A 19,135-nucleotide genomic window follows, 5' to 3' on the forward strand; every position below is an offset into this window, starting at 1 on the left:
GATATGAGGAAGTACTTAATTGGGGGAGGGTTAATTATGAGATTAGGCCAGAATTTAGCATTAATTGGAAACCAATTAGGAAATGCACAACACAAATGTTTAGGTTGTTTAGAGGCCAATTGCACAGTGTTTTGAATAGGTTTGACCCTCTGAGACAAAGGATAGTAGGGTAAAGGAATCATGGTTAATAAGTGCAAAATTTAAAGTAGCCAGGAAGGAAATTGAAAAGGGGTGTAGTACAGCTAGACTAGGATGTGAGGATGCCTTGGCAAGAAGGATCAAGGAAAACCCCAAGAGTGAGGGTAGGACTGCTCAGATAAAAGGGGACTGTGCCAGTAGGCGGAGGAATAAGGGAGGACCTTAATTAATACTTTGTTTCAGTTGCTCTCCAGGGAGAGGGACTTTTGTGATTGTGAGGTAAGCATAGAACAGACAAATTTGCTGAAACATGTCGAGGTTAAACAGATAATGTTGGAGCTTCTGAAAAATATTAAGATATGTTTCTGGGGCTGGTGGGATATACCAAGGTTCCAACAGGAAATGAGCAAAGATGGTTCTGGGCGTTGATTATTTTTTTTGTGTCCTGTCTGGTTGCAGGAGTGGTACTAGAGGAATGGAGGATAATAATGTTTTTCAAAACTGGTAAAAAGGATAATCCTGGAAATTATAAACCAGTGAGTCTATCCAAAATATTGGATAGGATACTTGGGGCAGAATTTACAAGAATTTGGAGAAGCATAGTTTTAATTGGGAATTGGTCTGTATGAGCTTGGGCGACCAAAGGACCATGTCTTTATAGTCAACAATGCTATGTGAGAGACAAATTGTGCCTCATGAGCTTAATTGAGTTTTTTGAGGAGGTGACAAAAGAAATTGATAAAGGTATGATGGTGGATGAGGTATAGATGAACCTTTGCCAAGGATCGTTATGATAGGCTCATCCAGATAGTCATGAGGCATGGGACCTATGGGAATTTGGTTATGGATTCAGAATGGACTTGTCCACAGAAGCCAGAGGGTACAGTAAATGGAGTGTGTTCTCCCTAGAGAACAGTTACTAGTGGTGTTCTGCAAGAATCTATTCTGAGAATCTGTTCTATGTGATTTTAATCCATGACTTGAATGAAGAAGTGGAGGTGTGGGTTAGTAAGTTTGATATGACATGAATGGTAAATTTAGTCAAGATCCAGATTTTGGTAGATTGAGTTTAATCCAGAAAAGTGTGATTATACTTTTCAAAATTGAAGTTGGAGTACAAGGTTAATGGAGTCTTAGCAATGTAGAGGAACAAGGGATCTTGAGGTCCAAGTCTATAGATCCTTCAAAATTGCTGTGCAAGTTGATATGATGGTTAAAAATGGGAAGGGTTTCATTAGTCAGAGGTTGAGTTTGAGTTGTGAGATAACATTACATCTCTAAAACTCTGCTTGGACCAAAGTGTTGTGTTTAGTTCTGGTTGCTTCATCATAGAAAGCATGTGAAAGTTTTAGAAGGTCTGATGTCTGCAGATAATGGATGAAGAAAGGTTGAGCAAGCTAGGTCAGTGGATGCAAGGTGACTTTAAATAGAGATGTATAAAATTATGGGGGCATAGGTAGACTGGACATCCACTACCTTATCCAGCAATGGTCAATATCAGAAGACAAACATTTAAATAGAAAAAAGTGTCGGGGAGATGTCAGAAGTATTTTTTTTATACACACTGTTGAAGGTGAAGATAGAGAAAATGCAATGGGCAAATTTAATGGATAGGCAAATGAATTCAAAATAAAAAAGTTTGCGGGCTATGAGGGAGGGAAGGGTGAGATCATCATGTGGTAAGTTTATATGGGTTGGTGCAATACCTTGGGACAAAGGGGCTCTACTGATCTGTGTTCTCTGTGTCTCTCCTTGACATAAACATTCACTTTATATTTTTAGTCTAACATCCAGGTTCCAAAAAGTTAACTCTTTATTTCATTCAATGCTACCTGGCTTGCTAAGTACTTTCATTTTCCATTTTGGATTTGCTAATGTTGGGTTTTGAGGCACTCTTGAAAAGTAAGGTGGAGTTTGGATAGTTAAAGACAATACTAGAATGTCTATCCAAGGTGACTGAAGGCTACCAATGATAAGAAAAAGAGAGGATGCAATAGAATTGCTTTTCCAGCAAAGTGGAGTTGGACTGGGAGTATGTGAGAACAGGACAGTTTAATAAGGAGAGAGGTTTAAGCAGAGTGGGCCAGAGTTAGAGTAGTGAATCTTTGGCCTGAGTCAAAAGACTTTGGCCTCACGTAACTCTGAGATTGCATTATTATTTTTAACCATATTTTAGTGCCAAGGTTGAATAGTCAGTATGAGGTGCATCAAGATGTAACTCCTTATAGACTGAAAAAGAACTTGAACTACAGCTTGATGGCCTTCAGCTTGTATGGGCGAATAAAGAGTTCATAAAGATATATGGCGAGCTCTCCACTGGCCACCGAGACAGGTGCACCAAAGAAGAGGTACAAGGACTGCTTAAAGAAATCTCTTGGTTGGGAGGGGAAGTCACGTAATGGAGTAGTGGCCGGACGGTGAACTCCAGTCCTCTCCAGAAAAGTTGAAAAAAATAAAGGAAAGCACAAAGGCACAAAAATAAAAATTAAAGTAAAGTGAATATAAAGGTGGAAAGAAGATGGCGACGAAAAAAGAAAAGTCGAAACCAACGGTAAGAAGAGAGGAAGAGAAGACAACGGAAGAAGAAGGAGAAGGCCTTACCTGTTCGAAGAGGCCCGCGGTGGAGAGAGAAACCCGCTCCCTCAGGTTGGTAGAAAGTGGACTACAAAAATGGCTCGCTGAGCCGAGTAAAAGTACACAACCGCGCATGCAAAAAAACATACCGACGGGAGGGGCGACCAGCTGGGGAGTCGATCTCCACAGCCGGCAATGACAGCTACAGAACAGCAGCAGCAAGAGGAGAACATAGAAGACAACAAAAACAAGAAAGAAGAGAAGAAAAAGAAAACAAAGAAACAACAGATGGCCAACCAAGAGGAAGAAGAAGAGGAAGAGGAAGTGTATAGTGAAATGGAAGAAGAAGGGAAAGGCAAGACAATGGATATATTTTCTCTTATTAAAGAATACATGGATTCATTTAAAGAATGGCAAGCACAAGAATTTAGTGATTTAAGAAGAAGAATAAACAGTACAGAAGAGAAAGTGAATAAAATAGATATGACCATATCAGAAATAGGAAAAAGAATGGACAAGGTGGAAGAACGAGAAGCAGCAGTAGAAATGGAGGTAGAGGACTTAAAAAAGAAATTAGAAGAATCTAATAAAAAAGTTAAAGAGACACAAGAGCGGTTAGCTCAGAAAATAGATATAATGGAAAATTATAACAGAAGAAATAATATAAAGATAGTGGGCCTTAAGGAAGATGAAGAAGGCAAGAATATGAGAGAGTTTATAAAAGATTGAATCCCCAGGATCCTAGGATGTCCAGAACTACAGCAAGAAATGGAAATAGAAAGGGCACATAGAGCATTAGCCTTTAAACCACAACCACAACAAAAGCCAAGATCCATTTTAGTAAAATTCCTAAGATATACTACAAGAGAAAAGGTACTGGAGAAAACAATGGAGAAAGTAAGAGAGGACAACAAGCCACTGGAGTACAAAGGGCAAAAAATTTTTATTTATCCAGACATAAGTTTTGAACTCCTTAAGAAGAGAAAGGAGTTCAATACAGCAAAGGCGATTTTATGGAAGAAAGGGTATAAATTTATACTAAAGCATCCAGCGGTATTGAAAATATTTATTCCAGGTCAGCAAAACAGACTATTCTCGGATCCAGAGGAAGCACGAAAATTTGCAGAACAATTACAAAATAGACTGAGAGATGAAGACGTGTAACGAGAGTACAAAAGACTGCGAACTAAAAAGACGTGTGTGTAGGACTATATACATATATAATACATATGTTACATAAGTGTATGTGCATTTAAAAGAAAATATATAGTGTATAGAGAAGAATTAATGAGGGAAAAAAAGGGGAAGAGAGGAGTAAAGAGGGAATTTAGAGAGTGACCTTTGTTGTATATAAAAATTAAAATCTTTTCTGGGGGGGCTGGGTAGGGAGAAATTGCGGTCACTGCAAAATCAGTTGACGCTTGCGAGTGAATTCGCAAATCCAAATGGAGAGGGGAGATGTGGTTGCCCGACAAGGGATAATGGGCAACTCAGGAAGGGGAGGGGACAATGGGGTTAAAGAAATATTAGGTAGGAGAATAAGGGGAATGTTTGATGTGTTAAAAATGTTGTCTTATAAACTGTTCAAAGAAAGAAAGCAGAAATGGATGAGAGAGAAAGGTGATGATGAGGAAACGGAAGGGAAAGATAAACAAAGTATAAAATGGCTACATTAAACTATATGACTTTAAATATTAATAGAATACATAACCAAATCAAAAGGAAGAAACTGCTAAATTTACTGGAAAAAGAAAAAATTGATATTGCATTTGTGCAAGAAACACACTTAACTGAAGTGGAGCACAAGAAATTAAAGAGAGATTGGATAGGAAATGTAACGGCAGCGTCATATAACTCAAAAGCTAGAGGAGTGGCTATATTAATCAGTAAAAATGTACCAATTAAAATAGAAGAGGAAATAATAGATCCAGCAGGAAGATATGTAATGATAAAATGTCAGATATATTCGGAGTTTTGTGTTTACTTAATATATATTCGCCAAATGAAGAAGATCAAAAATTTATGCAGGATATTTTTCTGAAGATAGCAGATACGCAAGGGAATATATTAATAGGAGGGGATTTCAATCTCAATTTGGATTCAAACATAGATAAAACCGGGAAAAAAATTAACAGAAAGAATAAAGTAACCAAATTTATAATTAAATCAATGCAAGAAATGCAACTTTTGGATATATGGAGGAAACAACACCCAAAGGAAAAGGAATATTCATATTATTCGGATAGACATAAAACATATTCAAGAATAGATTTATTCCTGTTATCAGCTTGTATACAAGATAGAATTAGGAAAACAGAATACAAAGCTAGAATATTATCGGACCATTCACCCTTGATATTGACAATAGAGTTAGAGGATATCCCTCCAAAAATGTATAGATGGAGATTAAACCCCATGCTACTTAAAAGACAGGATTTTAGAGAATTCATAGAAAGACAAATTAAAATGTATTTTGAAATAAATACGGAATCAGTGAAGGATAAGTTTATATTATGGGATGCAATGAAAGCGTTCATCAGAGGGCAAATAATAAGTTACGTAACTAAGATGAAGAAGGATTACAATCAGGAAACAGAACAGTTGGAAATGGAAATAGCAGATATAGAGAAAGAATTAGCAAGGAAGGAAGACGCTACTAAAAGAAGGGAATTGGTAGATAAAAAAATAAAATATAAAACATTTCAAACATAAGTTGGAGAAAAATATAATGAAGACAAAGCAGAAATATTACGAACTAGGAGAAAAAACGCACAAAATTCTAGCGTGGCAGCTTAAGACAGAACAAACTAAAAGAATGGTATTGGCATCAAGGAAAAAAGACAAACAGATCACATATAATCCAACGGAAATTAATGAAAATTTCAGAGAATTCTACGAACAATTATACCAAACTGAAAACGAAGGGAAAGAAGGCAAAATAGATGAATTCTTAACTAAAATTGAACTACCGAAATTACAAACAGAGGAACAAAATAAATTAATAGAACCATTTGAAATAGTAGAAATACAAGAGACAATAAAAAATCTGCCGAATAATAAAACACCAGGAGAGGATGGTCTCCCAATAGAATTCTATAAAACATTTAAAGATTTATTAATTCCTCCCCTCCTGGAAGTAATCAACCAGATTGATAAAACACAAAGCTTACCAGATTCGTGCAAAACAGCAATAATTACAGTAATACCAAAGGCAGGGAAAGATCCACTTGCACCAGCATCATATCGACCAATATCTCTACTTAACACAGATTACAAGATAATAGCTAAATTATTAGCAAACAGATTAGCTGATTATGTACCAAAAATAGTAAGTCTAGACCAAACTGGATTCATAAAAAAAAGACGAACAACAGATAATATTTGTAAGTTTATTAACTTAATTCATGCAGTAGAAGGAAATAAAACTCCAACAGTAGCGGTTGCTTTAGACGCAGAGGAGGCCTTCGACAGAGTAGAATGGAATTATTTATTCAAGGTACTACAAAAATTTAGTTTACCAGACAAATATATTAATTGGATTAAAGCATTATATAAGGGGCCATTGGCAAGAGTGACAGTAAATGGATATGTATCAAAACATTTTAACTTAAGCAGATCAACAAGACAGGGATGCCCACTATCACCCTTATTGTTCGCGTTAACCATAGAACCACTTGCAGAACTGATAAGAACAGAAAATAAAATAAAAGGGATAAAAATAAAAGGCAAGGAATACAAAATCAGTTTATTTGCAGATGATGTTATAGTATACCTAACGGAACCAGAAACATCAATAAAAGAATTACATAAGAAATTGAAGGAGTATGGAGAAGTGTCGGGATACAAGATTAATGCAAATAAAAGTGAAGCAATGCCAATGAATAATGCGGATTTCTCAAAATTCAATAAAGAATCACCGTTTAAATGGCAAATGCAAACAATACAATACCTAGGTATACAAATAAATAAAAACCTCAGCCATCTATATAAACTTAATTATTATCCACTAATGAAAAAAATACAGGAAGATTTAGAGCATTGGAAAGACTTACCATTAACACTAATAGGAAGGATAAACTGTATTAAAATGAACATTTTTCCAAGGATACAATACCTATTTCAGGCACTGCCAATACACTTGACAGAAAAAATCTTTAAGGAGTTAAAGAAAATAATAAGGAAATTTTTATGGAAAGGGGGGAAACCGAGGATAGCACTAGATAAATTAACAGAATGGTATGGACAAGGAGTGTCGATGCTCCAACCCTCCAGGCGGAACCAGCAGAAAAGGACAAGTTCTACACCGACCTGCGCAACCTCATCCAACGCACCCCTACAGCCGACAAGGTTGTCATCCTGGGCGACTTCAACGCTCGTGTCGGCAAAGACTCAGAAACCTGGCCAGGAATCCTGGGCAAGCATGGCGTCGGCAAGTGCAACGACAATGGGCGCCTCCTGTTGGAGCTCTGCGCAGAACAGCGGCTTGTCATTACAAACACCCTTTTTCAGCAGAGGGACAGCCTTAAGACCACCTGGATGCATCCCCGATCCAAACACTGGCACCTCCTGGACTACATCCTGGTGCGGGAAAGTGACAAACGAGATGTGCTCCACACCAGGGTCATGCCTAGTGCGGAATGCCACACTGACCACCGGCTGGTTCGCTGCAAGCTCAACCTTCACTTCAAGCCAAAGCCCAGGAAAAATAAAGCCCCCAGAAAGAGGTTCAATGTTGGAAACCTGCAGTCAGACGAAGCGAGAGGAAACTTCCAGGCAAACCTCAAAGCAAAGCTCGACGATGCAATCCGCCTCACGGATTCGTCCCCTGAAACCCTCTGGGATCAGTTGAAGACTACCATACTGCAATCCACTGAAGAGGTACTGGGCTTCTCCTCCAGGAAAAACAAGGACTGGTTTGACGAAAACAGCCAGGAAATCCAGGAGCTGCTGGCAAAGAAGCGAGCTGCCCACCAGGCTCACCTTACAAAGCCGTCCTGTCCAGAGAAGAAACAAGCCTTCCATCGCGCATGTAGCCATCTTCAGCGCAAACTCCGGGAGATCCAAAATGAGTGGTGGACTAGCCTCGCCAAACGAACCCAGCTCAGCGCGGACATTGGCGACTTCAGGGGTTTCTACGAGGCTCTAAAGGCTGTGTACGGCCCCTCACCCCAAGTCCAAAGCCCGCTGCGCAGCTCAGACGGCAAAGTCCTCCTCAGCGACAAGATCTCCATCCTCAACCGATGGTCAGAACACTTCCAATCTCTTTTCAGTGCCAACCGCTCAGTCCAAGATTCCGCCCTGCTCCAGCTCCCTCAACAGCCCCTAAGGCTAGAGCTGGATGAGGTTCCCACCCTGGATGAGACATATAAGGCAATCGAACAACTGAAAAGTGGCAAAGCAGCAGGTATGGATGGAATCCCCCCAAAAGTCTGGAAGGCTGGCGGCAAAACTCTGCATGCCAAACTGCATGAGTTTTTCAAGCTTTGTTGGGACCAAGGTAAACTGCCTCAGGATCTTCGTGATGCCACCATCATCACCCTGTACAAAACCAAAGGCGAGAAATCAGACTGCTCAAACTACAGGGGAATCACGTTGCTCTCCATTGCAGGCAAAATCTTCGCTAGGATTCTACTAAATAGAATAATACCTAGTGTCGCCGAGAATATTCTCCCAGAATCACAGTGCGGCTCTCGCGCAAACAGAGGAACTACTGACATGGTCTTTGCCCTCAGACAGCTCCAAGAAAAGTGCAGAGAACAAAACAAAGGACTCTACATCACCTTTGTTGACCTCACCAAAGCCTTCGACACCGTGAGCAGGAAAGGGCTTTGGCAAATACTAGAGCGCATCGGATGTCCCCCAAAGTTCCTCAACATGATTATCCAACTGCACGAAAACCAACAAGGTCGGGTCAGATACAGCAATGAGCTCTCTGAACCCTTCTCCATTAACAATGGCGTGAAGCAAGGCTGTGTTCTCGCACCAACCCTCTTTTCAATCTTATTCAGCATGATGCTGAACCAAGCCATGAAAGACCCCAACAACGAAGACGCTGTTTACATCCGGTACCGCACGGATGGCAGTCTCTTCAATCTGAGGCACCTGCAAGCTCACACCAAGACACAAGAGAAACTTGTCCGTGAACTACTCTTTGCAGACGATGCCGCTTTAGTTGCCCATTCAGAGCCAGCTCTTCAGCGCTTGACGTCCTGCTTTGCGGAAACTGCCAAAATGTTTGGCCTGGAAGTCAGCCTGAAGAAAACTGAGGTCCTCCATCAGCCAGCTCCCCACCATGACTACCAGCCCCCCCACATCTCCATCGAGGAAAACACAAAACTCAAAACGGTCAACCAGTTTACCTATCTCGGCTGCACCATTTCATCAGATGCAAGGATCGACAATGAGATAGACAACAGACTCGCCAAGGCAAATAGCGCCTTTGGAAGACTACACAAAAGAGTCTGGAAAAACAACCAACTGAAAAACCTCACAAAGATAAGCGTATACAGAGCCGTTGTCATACCCACACTCCTGTTCGGCTCCGAATCATGGGTCCTCTACCGGCACCACCTACGGCTCCTAGAACGCTTCCACCAGCGTTGTCTCCGCTCCATCCTCAACATCCATTGGAGCGCTTACATCCCTAACGTCGAAGTACTCGAGATGGCAGAGGTCGACAGCATCGAGTCCACGCTGCTGAAGATCCAGCTGCGCTGGATGGGTCACGTCTCCAGAATGGAGGACCATCGCCTTCCCAAGATCGTGTTATATGGCGAGCTCTCCACTGGCCACCGTGACAGAGGTGCACCAAAGAAAAGGTACAAGGACTGCCTAAAGAAATCTCTTGGTGCCTGCCACATTGACCACCGCCAGTGGGCTGATAACGCCTCAAACCGTGCATCTTGGCGCCACACAGTTTGGCGGGCAGCAACCTCCTTTGAAGAAGACCGCAGAGCCCACCTCACTGACAAAAGGCAAAGGAGGAAAAACCCAACACCCAACCCCAACCAACCAATTTTCCCCTGCAACCGCTGCAATCGTGTCTGCCTGTCCCGCATCGGACTTGTCAGCCACAAACGAGCCTGCAGCTGATGTGGACTTTTTATCCCCTCCATAAATCTTCGTCCGCGAAGCCAAGCCAAAGAAAAAAAAATGGACAAGGAGGCTTACAACTGCCAAATTTTAAAAATTATTATAGAGCCGCACAATTAAGATATCTATCAGATTTTTACCAAACAAAAGAAAAGCCAGATTGGACTAGATTAGAGCTAGACAAAATAGGGGAGAAGATACCTGAACATATATTATATAAATGGGATGAAAAATTGGTAAAACATAGGAATTCTTCAGTATTGCACCATTTGCTTAATATTTGGAAGAAGATTCATGTAGAAAGAAATAAAACAAACTACCAATTATCAAAACTAATACTGACGCAAAATCAGCTAATCCCTTTTACGGTAGATAACCTGTCTTTTAGAGAATGGGAGAAAAAAGGGATTAAAAGAATAGAAATTTGTTTTTCGGGGAATAAATTATTATCCTTTGAACAAATGAAGGATAAATATAATATAACTCAAGATACAGTGCTGGCATATTACCAATTGAAATCCTATTTAAAGGATAAATTGGAAAGTAGTCTGAAGTTACCAGAAGGAAGCAATTTTGAATATCTGATTACAGACACAATGATAATTTAAAAATTTATAACAAACATGTTTATCAAATTACAAGAAAAGGAGAATGAGGAAATAAATGATAAAACTAAACAAAAGTGGGAACAAGATCTAAACATAAAGATAAAAAAGGAAACATGGGAGAGGTTGTGTTTAGGAACTATGAGAAATACAATAAATACGAGATTACGTATGATACAATATAATTGGATACATAGGTTATATATCACTCCTCAAAAGTTAAATAAATGGGATCCAACAGTATCTGACAGATGTTTTCGTTGTAAAAATGAAATGGGAACAACAATTCATGCAGTCTGGACTTGTGAAAAGGTGAAAAAATTTTGGGAAGATCTAAACCAGATATTAAATAAAATTATAGAAAGCAATATACCAAAAAACCCAGAGATCTTCCTCCTAAGTAACATAAAAAATAAAGAATTTGGACTTGATTTGGAGGGTGTACAAAAAAGATTTGTTAAGATAGCCCTAGCTGTAGCAAAAAAATTTATTATGTCAAACTGGAAATTAGAAGATAATTTGAAAATACAGCAATGGTATATAGAAATGAATAAATGTATTCCCTTAGAAAAAATAACATATAGTTTAAGAAATAATATAACATTATTTGAACAAATATGGGAGCCGTACATGGAATATAATAGAGAAAACCTACCGGGACATCTATCCCCTAAAATGACAAAAGGAAAAGAGAATGGAAAGAATTGACTCAGTGGAAGTTTTTGTTCGTTAATGTTGAGTGACAACATTGTTTGATGGGTTTGATGTATCTTGGACTCAGAGTTTTGAATGGATGGAGGGGGAGGTGGGGGGGGGAGGGGAGGAGGGAGGGGGGGAGAAAACGACACTGTATATATTTGAAAGGAGAAATGTGTATATCTTGAATAATGTGATCTATAGTGTGAAAAATAAAAAAATTAAAAAAAAAAAGAAATCTCTTGGTGCCTGCTACATTGATCACCGCCAGTGGGCTGATATCGCCTCCAACCATGCATCTTGGCGCCTCACAGTTCGGCGGGCTGCAACCTCCTTTGAAGAAGACCACAGAGCCCACCTCACTGACAAAAGACAAAGGAGGAAAAACCCAACACCCAACCCTAACCAACCAATTTTCCCTTGCAACCGCTGCAACCGTGCCTGCCTGTCCTGCATCGGATTTGTCAGTCACCAACGAGCCTGCAGCAGACGTCGACATACCCCTACATAAATCTTCATCCGCGAAGCCAAGCCAAAGAAAGAAAAAAGATTTCAAGTCCATAGATCTCTCAAGGTGGCCACACAGGTTGATAGGGTAGTTAAGACGGCTCATGGTATGCTGACCTTCATTAGTTAAGGGATTCAGTTCCAGAGCTGAGACTTAAAGTTGCAGCTCTATAAAACTCTTGTTAGACCAGCCATTCTCAACCTTTTTTGGCTATAGCTACCTGAGGGCTCTGCCCAAAGTTTTTCGGCCCCCTTGTCAAGCATTGAAGGTTTGATTTCTTTGGAGCTTCCCTCCTACCAAATATATATTTTTTAAAAACATGTATTTATGTAACGTGAGGTGAAGAGAAAGCCAGGCTTTTACTGAAATGTGCTGAGGCCCCGGGGAAGGGTAGGGGGGCTGTAGGGAACCATTTGAGAATGGCTGGGTTAGATCATGCTTGCAATACTGTTCAGTTCTGATTGCCTCATTACATAAAGGATGTGGAAGCTTTGGAGACTGCAGAGGAGATTTACCAGGATGTTGCTGGATTGTAGAATGTGTTTTCAGAGACAAGATTCAGAGAGATGGTCATTTCTCTTTTGGAACTAAGAAGGATGAGAGGTGACTAAATAGAACTCTGCAAGATTATGAAAGGCATAGATAGATAGGATGGTTAGCCAGCATTTTTTTCCCAAGACGATTGTTACAAATACCAGAGAATATTGAATGAGGGGGGAAAGTCAGGGGAGACTTCAGGGGTAAGTGTTTTTTACACAGGGAGTAGTGGTGCTGGGAATGCATTGCCAGGAACGGTGGTGGAGTTTGGTACACTAGGGACATTTAGAAGACTCTTAGACGGGCACATGAATACAAGAAAAATAGAGGATTATGGGTGTACAGTAGAGAAGGTTTAAATTGTGGAGTAGGTTTATATTAGGTCGGCACAAAATCGTGCACTGAAGGGCCTGTACTGTGCTGTAAAGTTCTCTGTTCTGACAGAAAGTCAGACAGATTATTACTTTTTTCAGGTGTTGAAATATGGTTGTACTGCTAGAAAAACTTGGATGGATCTGAACATTAAAAATCTTAAACAAAAGTGAGATTTTTTAAATTTATTTTGAGACTCCAAAATAATATTGATCATTGAGGATACTGAATTTGTGACATGAGTCAGAGCTTACTTTATGGTTGGTAACTTTCTCAGTAAAGTTGAACTTGGAGGACAAAGATCATAAGAGCAAATATGTGTTAAAAGTTCATTAATGGCTGGCTAAGAAATTGAAAAACACCATGGGGATAGGGGAGTAATTGAAACTATGTGAGGGTTTCATCCGATCAGTTGTTTCCCTGAACTTACTTTTTAACTTGCCTTGTGCAAACTCATGATGCATTAAATACTGCAAAAGTTCAGTTTCTTACTGTGGGTTGTAAATTTTTGCTTTGTTTCTCTGTACCAAGAAAGCTTTGGACTTCACAAGAATGTGAATAGTCTAGTCATTTTGGAGTAAAGCAGTAAAGTGAACTTGATCCATAAAAATTAAGAGGAATGAATTTGGGGAACTACAACAAGACATGCAAGTTTCATCTAAGTAGGAGTGTAGATATTCAATTTGCAGGCAGGTAAACGTTGGCTCCAAAGACAGAATACTTTGTTGCCTGGACTGCAGGAAAAATGAGTTAAGCCACCGAAGAAAACTAATGCAGTACAATACTTGCAACACATTCAATAAGGGGGTCTAGAAAAAGTAGAAAGCCTATCCCCTTGGGTGAGAAACTGATTTGTGGAATAGATTTGTGGAGTACTTGATAGAGGTTTAAAGGAAAAATAAGAAGAGTGCCCTGTGTTTAAATTTTATTATTTGTTCATTACCTTTTTCCCAGCTGATGCAGTGAATGCAGTGAATGATTGATTTGTTCAGTCCATGAGATGATCTGATTAAAGACCTTACCTAAGATGTTAATCCTTTTTTCTCTGTAAATGCCATGTGTGTTTTCAGCACCTGTTTTTGCTGAGGATTTCTTGCATTGACAATATATTACTTGATACTGCCCTTTGGCAATCATTTAGCTTGGTTTTCACTTGCTGTAAGTTTGCATTTGAGGTCACTTAAAGCGATTTGTCACTTCACTGAAAAGATTTCATTGAAATGAGTTTCACCTCAAGAAAGGGGTTGATTAAACTGTTAACTTCACAGCTCTAGTACAGAAGATATAATTTTCATTTTTGTGATAAGGGGAGGAAATGCAATTTTAACCAGTTAAAACTGTTTTCCTTTATACTGTCTGTGAATAAGGTATTCGATTATATCTTGCGCTAAATGCTGCCTTAGAGAATGTTCAATTTTGTGTAAACTGGCCAGGTTTTTTTAAAAATGAAGGATATGTCCAAAGATGCAAGAATTAACATTGTTCAATTTAAAGCTGTTGTCTAGTTGAAAATTTTGAAATTTTCACTGAGCATTTATTAAGCACTTATTACACATTTTAAAGTATTTCTATGGGTTTTAATTTGATTAATCATTACTTTCTCCCATTATGAAGGCCTATGAAGGATTAAGGCCACAGGACTTGAGGAAGCTCAAGGATATGCTGATCGTCGAAACTGCGGATATGCTTCAAGCCCCACTTTTTACTGCAGAAGCACTGCTTCGAGCCCATGGTAAAGTAATCAGCTGCGGCAATTCAGAGCTCATGTTGTAATAAAGATGGATCTTTTGCATTTGTTTTTCACTTTTGAGTGAAACACGAAAGTCTGCAGCAGCTGTGATTGTAGTCAAAGCTCAGGCCCAAATCATCGGTAATGTATCTTTACCTCCTAAAGATTAGCTGAGTTCCTCCAGCGTTTGTTTTGACTTTAAATTAATTTGTTCAGTCATATTTTACATTTCTAAGAAAAAGGAACAGGAAAGGAACACCTCCCCTTCGTTCCACATTGTCTGTGCCGAACTTGATGCCAAGTTAAGCTAAATGTTTTCTGCCTGCACATGACCCATATCCTGCACAAAAATGTCCATCTCAACACCTTGAGATTAAATATTGAATAATTGCTGTTTCTGTTGCAGTTGATTTCAAAGAACTACCAAAGTTTTAAGGTACAGGTATACCCTGCTTGACGAATACTCGCTTTACGTAAATTCGCTTTTATGAAGAAACCTGTGTTTGCTGTCTGAAGAAATTTGAATGGATTTTCATTTTTCAAAAATAGCCTTCAATAATAGTGAATGGGTCTTTGCTTTACGTCATTTTGGCTTACGAAAGGTTTCGCAGGGACTCTCTACTTTCATAAAGTGCGGTATACCTGTATACCAATTTATTTAAAGTTAAAAGTGGGAGTAATGATAGTACTGGAAACCAAGTATATAGCAGCTTGTAAGAAAGTGAATTAGGTTTTATGTTAATCAAGAGGCTGAGGAAACATTACAGAAACGCAGACCTCACCATGGAAGCAATGAAATCTAATTTTGTTAAGGTAAATCCATGCAGATTTCCCAGGTTAAGGGTGATCTGATTTTGTGCAAATTTTTTTTTTAAAGTGCAGACATGATGTCACAAATGGGAAAACAAATTCAACACCTGACTTGCCCATGTGGGGCTCTGATTCTCTGTTGGTGCCAGTTTGATTACAATAACAGTTTAAAAAAAAAAATGAAGTCTTTGCTTCTGGCCAGGAAGATACCATATGGAGTTGGGTCAAAATCTTCAGCATCGGCTGCAACCAGAGTCGGCAACAGCGACTCCATTCTCAACATTGGGTACGCTGCCATCTGCACTGAAGAAGTCACCTCGGGGCTCCCATGCAGAAGCAGAGAAGTGGCTGGGGACTGGTGGTGGTGGGGAGGTGGTCATGTTTTGTAAGCAGAGACCATTTTTTTGGGGTAAGTGCTAAAACATTATTTCAAGTGAATTTCCCCTTGTGGCGTCATGTCGGCGCTAAAAAAAATGTCTGCCATTGTTGTTGCTGATACAGGTATTCTGCTGATGCCTCTGTGCTGTTCCATTGTTCCAAAATCCCCCCCCAAAAAAATGTCTGGTCCCAAGCATTTCGGATAAGGGGTACTTGACCTGTCACAGTTTTGTGGTGTTCATTAATGATTGGATGTATATGTATTTCAATTCATTGGGTCGTGTAAGGGTGATAATTTGCTGAAATAAATAATTTTATTAATAAACAGATGACACATCACTGACCTAGGAAATTAATTGTGACTTGCAAGATTCTAGAGATCACTTTGATGATGAAAATGAGTTTATTGCCATGTGCATTGTACCATGTACATGTGCACTGAAATTCTGCAGGCAGGCAGGCAGATACTTCATTTAACAATGGTATGGATTAAAAAGAAATAATACAGAAGTAGATAATTTTCAGTCATCATGGTGCAAGAAAAAAGATGGAATTTGTGGCGAAGAAAGCGAATGCAATGTTGGCATTTATTTCTAGAGGGATAGCATGCAAGAGCAGGCATGTAATGTTGAGACACCATAAGCCATTGGTGTGATCTCACTTGGAGTACTGTGTACAGTTTTAAGTGCCGTATTTGAGAAAAGACATGGAGAGGGTTCAGAAAAGATTTACCAGAATGATCCCAGGAATGAAAAGCTTAGTATATGAGGAACAATTGTATTCATTGGAGTACTGAAGGATGAGGGGGGACCTCATAGAGGCATTTTTGAATGCTGCTAGGCCTAGACAGAGTAGATGTGGCAAGGATGTTTCCTATGGTAGGGGATTCTAGCACAAGGGGGCATAATTTCAGGATTAAAGGGTATCGATTTAAAACAGATGTGGAAATTTTTCTGTAATCAAAAGGTCGTAAGTCTGAGGAACTTGTTGCCACAGGCGGCTGTGGAAGTAAGGTTGTGTATATTTAAGGCAGAGATTGACAGGTACTTGATTATTCAGGATACCAAGGAAAAGGCTGAGAAGTGAGGTTGAGTGGGTGGATGATTAGAATGGCAGAGCTGACTCGATAGGCCTACTTCTGCTCCTATCTTGTGACTATTACATACAGGCCTTTTTGTAGTTGGAGTTTATGTTAATTCATTAAAGGAAGGTGTAAGAGCCGGGTAGCCTTTTTGGGGGGGGTGGGGTGGGGGGAGGAACTTCTTGAACCTAGAGATGCTGCTCTTCATAGTTCTGCACCTTCTTTCAGATGTTTGCAGAAGAGGAGGTTATGGCCAGGTTGATGGGGCCCTTTATGATGGCTGCCTTCTTGAGGCAAAGTCTCGCATAGATGTCTTCAATGGATGGGAGGTCAGAGCCTTTGATGAACTTGGCTATTAGTCAAGCAACAGATTCAATGAAGGCTCATTGCACTGAAGCATTGACTCTCTCCATCAATACTGTCTAACCTGCTGAATTTTTCCAGCACATCCTGTTTTTCACTAAAGTATCAAACTCCTCCATTGTATTCAAAAACACTCTCTCCACACCATCCACCCCCCCCCCAAAAAAAAATATTCACATTGAACATCACCTGGATAGACTGACTCAATGTTTACAACATTGGGTCATAAAATGTACTTTCAATGGAAGATATTAACACCCATAAGCAAAATTGTGTCATGGCTGTTGCCCACGTTGGTCACGATATGAAGTACCTAGCTACCAGACTGGATCTGCAGCAGATGATGAGCAAATCAACATGAGAGATAAAACATTTACCCTCTCATCATTTGAATTATAGTAGATGTATCTATTACTGACATGGATAGGAATAACTCTCACATTACTTAACATTGTTATGACATAAGAGTCAAAGCATCAAACTTATCCTCTGTGTTGTTCTGCAATGCTATCTTTATGCTATAGTTGTCATAGATTTGGTCATTTAAAACTGTATATTCATAAGGCAGAAATATATATTTCCGCAATCTAGATCCCCCCAAGTTCTCAATACAATTGAGCCAGGGTGCCCGAACTGGTTTCATGCAAATTAAATGGGGCATGTTGAAGCAATACCAAATGGGCATTTCAAAACAAAATACATTAGTATAGCAAAGTTGCAAAAGAAAATTAAGTGTATGTTACACAGCGATTTAATAGTGTGAAGCATTTCAAAACCAGTGGTTATAACAAGCTCTCAAATGCCTCCTACCTCCCTTGATTGTATACAGTACTTCTAAACAAATATTTGTAATATTAGACTGGAATTTAGAACAGTATAATGCAAATGATAGAAGCTGTTGTACTGTCATGCAGTTTAAATTTGTCAAATATATTTGTTAAAATTATTTTAATATTTCGCCACTCCTGTTAAATTATTTAAAATTGAACTCTCTGTTTATTGTGGAAAATTGGTAGATGCACTAAAATTGATTCAGATTTGACTGGGCATAAATAATGGTTTGATAAGTCATCGAGAGAATAGTACTGTTAAGTGATTGGCACTGCAATCAATAACATTTGTTATTGCTATTTATTTTCAGCTTATTGTCATTGAAATTGTGAAGCAATACCATATTTCCAAGTAATGAACTCAAAGTAGGGAAGTGTTGAAGTATATTTAATGATTGAATTGGCATTTTAGGAGTTAATTTATAAAATACTGCTCAGAACGTAGGCAAAAGGAAGTTTCAGAAATTTCTGCAGTAGTCAAAATAAGCAGGAAAGCAACTAAATCTCAAAGGAGCAGCAGGCAACCAATCCCTTGGACATGCACCAGAGGCTATAATAGTCTAATCAACTTTGAATTGGTTAAAGATTGTTTCAAATAGGGCATAGTTCTCTTCAAAATGGTAAGAAACATTTGAAAGAGAAATCCAGCAGGATTCCTCTTCCATTTTCCATTTGTGGCAAAAGAAACATTTAACTGATCTTAGTTATTATATGAGTACTGGATAAAATTTAGACGTACAGCACGGTAACAGGGCCTTTCAGCCCATGAGCCTGTGCCACCCAGTTAAATAAAATTGATTAAATACAACCCCAATAGGTTTTTGAATGGTGGGAGGAAACTGAGCCCCCAGGGAAAACGTACCCAGACACAGGGAGAATATACAAACTCCTGAAAGAGAGCACGGGATTCAATCCCAGGTCCAGAACACTGGTGCTGTTACAGCATTGCGCTAACCACTACACAAACAGTGCCCCCCCCCCCATACTCACTCAACAGGTCAGTGTCAATGGGAGGCAAAGATGTATAACTAACATTTCGGGCCTGAACCCTTCATCAAGGTATAAGGTACCCTGGATCTGAAGCATTAACTGTTTATCTTTGCACCAGTTGTTCCTTGACTTGAAGAAGGTTTACAGCATTCTCTAATTTCCAGCCTTTTTTTTAAAAGGAAGGCATTGTCATTAGGCTGAGATTGAGTGGGAATCTGCTGGGCACAGTGTTGATTTTGGTAATTCTGAGGGAGATGTACTAAACCAATCCAGAAGCATTTTATTGGCATGCGAACAGAACATGGTAAGAAGAAAAGTGGGGCCAATTGGAGAGCAAAAAGGAAATCTATTTTAGCAACAGCATGTATAAATAAAGTATTAAATAAGTTTTTTTTTTAATAGCAGTTTTTATCAAGAAATTGAATTGCTTGT

At 39.3% G+C, this 19,135-nt stretch overlaps 1 protein-coding gene across 10 annotated transcripts in view; it reads left to right on the forward strand.

Annotated features, from left to right (window-relative positions):
* Positions 1 to 19,135, forward strand: part of LOC138751718 (ankyrin repeat and IBR domain-containing protein 1-like) — a 133,828-nt gene that overhangs the window by 39,775 nt on the left and 74,918 nt on the right. For all 10 annotated transcript variants that reach the window (XM_069914380.1, XM_069914374.1, XM_069914382.1 and 7 more), the window contains one exon: positions 14,137 to 14,254. In XM_069914380.1, coding sequence (XP_069770481.1) covers positions 14,137 to 14,254 — 118 coding nt within the window. The remainder of the gene's footprint in view (positions 1 to 14,136; positions 14,255 to 19,135) is intronic.

This window comes from Narcine bancroftii, chromosome 1, assembly GCF_036971445.1.
Source record: "Narcine bancroftii isolate sNarBan1 chromosome 1, sNarBan1.hap1, whole genome shotgun sequence".
Classification (NCBI taxonomy): Eukaryota; Metazoa; Chordata; class Chondrichthyes; order Torpediniformes; family Narcinidae; genus Narcine; species Narcine bancroftii.